At 37.6% G+C, this 8,556-nt stretch overlaps 1 protein-coding gene across 1 annotated transcript; it reads right to left on the bottom strand.

Moving 5' to 3' along the window:
- Positions 1 to 297: 297 nt before the first annotated feature.
- LOC102809255 (UDP-GalNAc:beta-1,3-N-acetylgalactosaminyltransferase 1-like) lies at positions 298 to 1,512 on the bottom strand. Its single transcript, XM_006814714.1, has one exon. It carries the CDS (start codon positions 1,510 to 1,512, stop codon positions 298 to 300), a length of 1,215 nt encoding a protein of 404 aa, XP_006814777.1.
- Between the last annotated feature and the right edge of the window lie 7,044 nt (positions 1,513 to 8,556).

Raw genomic sequence — 8,556 nt, 5'->3', positions numbered from 1 at the left:
TTCATTATTAAGAAAAATATATATGCGCATTTTTAATTAGAAGCAGCGCACATTGCTTAGCGATGTACATATACAATTGTAGAGTATTGTTTATGTAATCTGAAGGTCACTCCAATATCTGATAGCCGATACGATGATAGATGTAATACTCGCGACTACAATTACCAGTAATAAGTATTTGCGTTCTTCTACCAAGGGCAGATGCAGAATTTCTGGTTCATGTTTACATTGAAGTTATTGCATAATTGCCTGAGTATATATCTGATTAGTATACGAGTAACAACGATTATAGTATGGCTACAAACTATTTGTTAAATTAGAGCCAAATTCTTCCTCCAGCATTTCATCGAACTGGAACGATGCATCAATTTTGTGACCAAATCCATCTGTGTCTGGAGGACAGCTGATTTTACCTTTACGAATCTGAATTAATTTGACCCATAGTTCTTTGATACTGGACAGTGTGTAGTCGATGTTTGTAATGCCGTCGTACATATACCGGGTCCAGGCATGATGGGAAGCTATCAGGTGGCGAATATCGCATGCAGAGTTCAGATTGATATATTCTGGTGCAAATGCGGGGTGGTTTAACGGGTCAATTCCGAGTTTTTGGAGGAGAATCCCTATGTACACATCTTCAAATTTGAAACTTGTTTCTACTTTGGAAAGCGAAGACAGCTTTCGAACAAGGTCGGACGACATGATATAACTACTACCTGAACAATACGGTGGGAAAGTATGATCGGACCACTCTTCGTACGAGACGTAGTTTGGACTTTTCGTTTCTCTGACAGGCCGACTCGTTCTACCACATCGGCCAATCATAAGGTCGCTTTCTGACTGCGTGCGCAGATGTCTGAGTGCATTTAAAGGTTGTATCAATACGTCATCGTCTGATTTCATGACAAATCTAGCAGACGGACAATATTGTGTGGCCCATTGAATTCCCATGATTGTTTTCAGCGTCAAATTATTATACGTGTCCAAGAAATCTGCCATTAAAACGTCACCAAATTTGTCATTCTCTATGTATAGCTTCCGGTAAGAGTCTGGTGTAACCCCGAACAAAAACACGGTCACCACTTTCCGAGCGAGGACTTTAGAATAATTCCTTAGATTTGCCCAATAGCGGCGTATGAACCGTCGATTCAGAACATTCTTTTGGCGAGACGAGATGACAATCAGCAGCTCAACGTCGCTTTGCGAACCATCGTGATTTCTGCAAAGATTTCTGTTATTTAGTAAGAACTTCATTGTGTATCCAGACTGCTTTTCTTGGGGCCTTGTTATCGCTTGCGCGTCGTGTTCCAAAGCCTCTGTCGTCTTATTTACATCTCTAGAGTACAAGACGAATGTATGATGGTCGCGATCATCACGTTGCTGATGTGGTGGCGGTGTAGTGTCAATATAATACACGGTAAACCCAAACCATGCTACGAAGGTTACCAGGACCACCGAAAGAAATAAATTTCCCGCAGTCCTGTTCCCTCTCAAATGCCGCCTTTTTGCCATTTGTTATAGTCAATTGTGGACTTGCTGTCCAAGTCTCTGTCACTGCTGCTTTGGGCTAGAATTATATCCAATTTCCATGACAACTATGTTCATGAGCAGTATCGTTTCAATGCGCGCGATGTTTCCAATATCCTATAAAACTGTGCCAGTATATTTGCTAACACATGTATTTTGCCAGGCGGCTATTCAATATAAACATTCTCCCTCGGGTACTGTACATGAGAATCGCTATAATTAGTGAAAATACATTGTAATTAGAGGGGTACTCGTGTTAGAAGGAACAGCGACACGACTACTCTAAATTCAAGCTGTTGTTATGCTAGCATTGTTTTTATTGGTGATTAGACACGTCCCATCCAATGGTAATTGCTGCAGCTTCAGTCCACATTATTACGCATGGAACTTTAAATATAATGATAATTGTAAAATTTCAAACATTTGATTGTTTCCAGTCACGCACCACCAATGACTGTGTCACGCGTCCTTATGCCTGGTGATGTCTGTAAAAGAGAAAGGACAGTACGGATTATCGTAACATTCCGAGTGTTATATGCATTACGTTTTATAATAATATAGTGCAAATACAGTCACTCTATAGGGGGACTGTGGTGCAAATAAACCAATGTGACCAGTGTAAGAAACAACAATTCTCTCCTTCACTAAATTACGCCAATACGGCAGCTCATGCCAAGCTGGTCACCGGCAAATCGCTTTTACAGCGGTTAGTGTGCTTAGTTGTAAGGAGAGGGATAATCCCTCTAATAAATGGAATCGGGTAACTTATGTCGCGTTACGTTTGTAATCCCTCTCCTCCGAAAAAATAATATATGCATTTGTTTTACACACTTGAGGAAACACAGTATAAATGCGTATTGGAAAACGCAATGAGGCAATGTGTATTTAATAATTTGGTTTGAAAACAATTTAGGTTTTGACAAATATTCGTTAGACACATTAGCGTTTTTATCAATTCAGATAACGTACCTCATTGTTTTTTATTAAGACGTAATGTCAAACAAGATTATTTAAACAAGTATTAAGTTATCCATATTTGAAATGGAATCGGACATCGTGTGCCTTTTTCGTTATAACTCTCCTCTAAAAGGGGTAGTAGATGCATTTTTTGTTAAAGGGTGGTGATCGTCATGACGCATTGGGTTCCAAACGACCTTTAAATGTTTCTAGAAGGATTAAAAGCCCGTCACAGCTGGCGATGATGAATTCATAACGAATGTGTCAGTTTCAATGGAAATCTCAAGTTATTGGTATGACGGATACCCTTCCCAATCAGTCAATCCACTCTATCAATATTTAGTCTTCCTAATTTTCTCCAGTCAATCAATCCAGTATCATTCTTGATATCCATGAGTATTACATGTCCGTACCCATCCCGCTCCTGTGGACACCCCATGCTGCCCTGCCGAACACGCACCAGGTCCGCCCATAGATTTCGCATGTACAAGGAAGTCCCGTCCCCGGTAGAATTGAGTAAGTCGTAAGCAGGAAAATTTTGGTGCGATGTTATCAGATTTCTCATGTCACAAGCGTAGAAGGTCACGAACTCTGGGCGAAAAGCCGTGAAGTTTCTAGGCTTTATGTCAAGACGATTAAGCAAAATACCAACATAGACATCCTCAAATCGGAAAAGTTTTGTATGAAGGGATGTTTCATAGACTTTCTTGACCACATCCATAGACATCACATATCCGGACGCCGAACAGTAGGGTGGGTAATACTGATCTCGCCAGTCTTCGGGTGGAACGTACATTGGTTTCGACGGGTTCCTCACTGGTCTGCGCCAAGAAAAGCATTGTCCAATCATAACGCTTGTTTGTGGCAACTTTTGCAAGTGCCTCCACGCGTTGTCAAATTGAAGGAAAGTGTTGTCTTTGACTTTAATGACGTACTTGGCATACGGACAATAATTGACTGCCCATTTCAAAGCCATTACTTCCTTTAGCGTGGCGTTATACTCTGTATCTTCAAAATCTTCCACGATGAGATCTTTGTGTTTTCTATCTTCCAAATACAGTTTATCAAACGATAGAGGAATAGTTGTTGACTTGCCCATGAAGAATACAATGGCCACAGTGATGGACATGTCTCGTCTAAACTTTGCGCTTGCCCATGTTCGACGAATAAAGTTTCGATAGAACGACCCTCTGTTGTCTGGCGTTGAAATTACGTTTATAAGCAAGTCGATTTCAGTCAAAGTACCATGGCGTAGTCGACATGCGTCGGGATGCTGTATCAAGTACATTATTTCGTGTGGGTTGTAAGAGTCTTCCTGGTATGGACCAATGAACACTTTATGCATAGTATCTTGTAGTGATGGCACTAGCTGCAACATCCCAGTCTGTGGCAATACACCAATCTCATCGTAATTATTACCATCGCCTGAAACTGCATATTTTCGTTCGCGAAGTCCGAGCACGTCCCTTCCTGCACCAAACTTTCGTGCATTGTCAGCAATCCCGAAATGATACCGAGGCTCCCAGCGCCGCCGTATCGGTGATTGGTTTGTCTCATCTGGAGGCGAATGTTCGTAAACAACAAGTATCACGCAAGTAGCAACTAAGAACGCGAGAAACACATAGAACATTCCGTGAACTCGTTCACGAAATCTACGAAGTACTGCCATCTTCGCCACAGTTTTTGATGATGTGTGGATGGTACGTAATTCTAACATGGTAGCACATTATGACAGGCTGTCGCAAACCATATATTGGTCGTTTAATAACCTAATTGCTAACTATCACTAGTTTATATGCACGGTTGTTACACTGTACATGTATATGTGATTATAAAATATTAAATGACTTTATGTAAAATACACCCTAAATTTGATCCGGTGGTACAGTTTCTACTTCCCGAGTCTGGCGCGCCCATTTACTACATCCACAGTCATTCGAAAGATACATTGTTACTGACTTTGTCACTGTCACGGGTTTGTACACGTACAATTAATGCTGCTGACGCTAATTGCTTTTATTGTTTTACAGTAATCAAATTCTTGAGATATCATGTGATCTGTAGGGTGTATAACCCCCTACACGTCTGAGCTTGGAGGTATAAATTCAGCTTGACTATCAATAGAAATGTCTAGTCCATTTCCCTTCTTCAAAATGTACCACTTTGTGACAAAGATGAAAGTTAACTTTCCTTTTTTTTCGGACATTACATGAATCCATCTTCTAAAACGTCCCTTTTTATGATAAATCGTAAATTCTTCAAAATTCAGTTACCCTACAGTGCCTTGAACCTTATTATTAATTTGTATTTTGTTCCCCCGAACTGTAACTACTTTTATACTAAAGATGTTTCTGAACTTGTAAATATAGCCATATATTTATTTATGTTCCTTAAAACTGTAAGAAGTCAAAATTTCCTATCACGATTTATATTGTTTGAAGTTATTATTGTAATGACAAAAAACAGCCAGAGAGTGTAGTCGTGCATAAAGCCACTTGAAATAATATTTTATGTTATTGTAGTGTGTATCGAACCTCGTTTTTAATGTATGAGTGCCAACATATATATTGACAACACCTGACACCATGGCGTACAGTCTCGTAAAACAGTATTTTGGCAAATATTGATTTGAATACATAAAAATAAATTAAATTATAAAACAAATATATTCACGTGTGTACACCCAATGTACATGCATGGTGTGTTCTCATTTATACATTCGGTAGTATGGGTTAAAACTGCGGTGCTGTGTTGTGCTGCACTGTACTGTACTGTACTGTACTGTACTGTACTGTACTGTGCGGTGTCGTGCCGTGCCGCGACGCGACGTCCGGTGCCGTGAAAAAAATGGTATATTGTGATGTTATGCAAAACCTTTGAAAAAACTGTATAATAGTGTCGTTTTAATAACTGTGTAAGACAGATACAATTCTACTGTCTCTTTGTTTTTACAACCAGTGGGAATATGTATAATTTATTGCAGAACAGAAACATAAACGAACATACCATCAGACTTGGCATATGAATAAATATATAAACAAACAACAAACTAATATTTCGTGTTCATTGCTTACATTGATACAGCAAAGTCACTACCAATAATCACACTATTTGTTATGAATACACCAGACAATTTGCGATGGACAATTTGCGCGATCAATCACATTCGCGAAAATTAGATAATAATTCTATAGACCTTTATTACCCATCACCAATCGGATATATTTTCGTTGACTTTGCATTTAATGGGTGTAGTATAATTTAAGTGCATCCGATGTACACTCGCAAAAATATACATCAAATATTAGTATAACCTGAATAAAATATAAATATTTATTGACATTAATTTTGTGTTTACGTTTTCCACATTATTGTTATTATGTAGTCATCTGTATTTTTGCTTCTCTCCATTCTCCACCATGAAAACGCCAGATAAGTGAAAAGAACGATAACAGTCAGTTGTCGGTGATAATAGAGTCCAAGCCTTGACCAATTACTGCCGTTGATGGCGTGCTTAGGGATCTCGAATACACGCTACCTGCGGCAGTAATCAGTTACGGCTTGAAGAATGCCACGGAATCACAGCTAACTGTTGACCGTCTGTCACAAAATGGAATTGCTTTGACAATTATTGGCGCGGCACGTGCAGTACCGTATTCGCCTATTCAGATGAAATATACGTTGTTATGGTAACATGCTTAGTAACAGAAGAGTACAAACATGTACATTAAACATTGCCCGATAAAAGTTTCTTCCGATAGTGCGAAACACAATTTTTTCTTGTTTTCTCAGTGAGTTATTTTTACCCTATTCCAAGAAGCAACGCCAGATAAAAGTAGTTCAACGTATGGGTAAGAATTGAATTTTTCAATTACACTATTGTGGAACACGGAAGCTTTATATAAGTTATGGGTTGATTCAATCCTTCAGTCAGGGAAGCCGTTTGTCTAGCAGCCATAAAGCAAGATCATATACCCTAGGTCTGGCATACGGAAAAAGGAAATTGACAGAATGATGTAGAAGATCGCACGTGTCCATGTTACGGAAAAGGTATTGAAACAATGGAACATTTTAATAATAATGAATTGAACACTTGGAAAGATGGGCAGTGAGCTATTATTTTCTCTCTTGGGAACAATAGCCAGGGCTACAGTCTTGAACACTGTAGAAAATAGATAACATGTTTAAGCAATTCCTCGTTGATACAGTTGAATGAAGAAAATCATATGTGTAAATTTTAAATACTTGTTGAACCAATTTTTTGTAATTTGTGTACTTTCTGAAATTTGTTTTGCTGGTCCTAATTGATTTATTCCTCTATTTACTTTTATTGGCGAGCCCCTGATTTAAAATTATATTGTTGCTACAAATAAATAAATTAATAGTTATGTCACGGCATAGCATAACAAGGTTACTCCGCTGAAGCCTTCTTCTCGTGCACATCCACAGCGATATCCAGCTGATTCCATATTCGACAGCATGGGACTAATCGTCTCAATGAAAAACTTGCCTTTTCAGTAAAATTGTACCAAAATGCTTGGTCGTAAGACTTCAGAATCCGTATTTTGAAACAATGCATGGTAAGTCAGAATATTATTGAACTTGTATAAAACGTAATGAATAAAGCGATTAACAAATATTGCATGTTTCAATTACAATGCTTCAGATAAATGACTCAGAAAATACTCCGACAATCGTCGCGAGTTATAATTTTGAATTAGGTGGACGGTCACAGTTTCTATATCATTATTGAATAGTACTTGAATTTGAATGATTGTATTTTGTAAGCAGTTCAAAATTGTTAATTATCATTTGCATACTTTTCATTTGCATAGACTTCGTTCGTTTGTTTCATTTCTCCACTGCTCATTGCTCATGGTTATTGTCACGTGGGTTATTGTAGGCCATTTGCTTCGTGTGCTTTACATGCACTTGTTTACATCGCACGCTGTTCGTGCCCAGTCATTTCTGTTTGGGTTATTTTCACCCTCCCACCTATCCATATATATATATATGTTAATGTATTAATGTGTGTGTTTGTTGTCTATTTCAGGAAAAAGAACATTATTACAAATATCTTAAAGACAAATGTATTGTAATATTTGATACAATTGGACAGCTCCAGAGCACTCCCTTCTCACAGTTAAAATATGTTCTAATCCCTGATGTCGCCTTGTATCTGCCATCATGACACGATTGGTCGAAATAATCGTCTCATTTGCATAAATTGATATTCATGAGCAATGAAAAACATGCCTTTTCAGTAGAATTGTGCCAAAATGCTTTCCGATAGCATGGATGATAGTTCTAAACTGACTGATTCTACTGTTACGAACTGAAAGAATAATCGAAAAACTGATGTACAGGTGTTTTTTTCAGAGACGATTTCGATCAGACTCCAGCAAACTGTTGAAGTAACCACAGGTTTTTACTTTACTCTGATCATAGCAAGTTACGAAATTCATGGAGAATGTAGAGGCACGTTTGTTTATATTTCACTCTAGTACTATTGCTCAAAATGTTGTCAGTGTCAGTGACAAGTTACCTAATTAGTATGCATTTCGAGAAACCACAGTGTGTGTGCATGCGCAGTTTCAAATGGAACAATTTTGAACGTAATAAAATCGCGCGAAGAACTCCAGCAAGATATTGTGGCGTTAAACTGGCTGTCAGTTGAATTGTATTGCAATAGACATATACATGTATATATATATATATATATATATATATATATATATATATATATATATATATATATATATATATATATATATATATATATATATATATATATATATATATATATATATATATATGTGTGTGTGTGTGTGTGTGTGTGTGTGTATGCCAGAAATGTAATTTTAGATTCAATTCGCTTGCATCGGGTTCTTTGCCATTGAATAATTAAAGCTAATGACAAACTTTTGTAAATATGTTTATAAACTAAAGAACAGCCTTTCATTGTTTATACCGAGCAGCGTTTTAATGTGTTTGTTGTCTATTTCAGGAAAAAGAACATTATTACAAATATCTTAAAGAAACAAATGTATTGTAATATTCGATACAATTTGA

Source organism: Saccoglossus kowalevskii, chromosome 8 (assembly GCF_978046115.1).
Source record: "Saccoglossus kowalevskii chromosome 8, keSacKowa6.1, whole genome shotgun sequence".
Taxonomy (NCBI): Eukaryota; Metazoa; Hemichordata; class Enteropneusta; family Harrimaniidae; genus Saccoglossus; species Saccoglossus kowalevskii.
The sequence above is the reverse complement of the archived record's forward strand: the minus strand, read 5'-3'. Positions and strand labels throughout refer to the sequence as shown.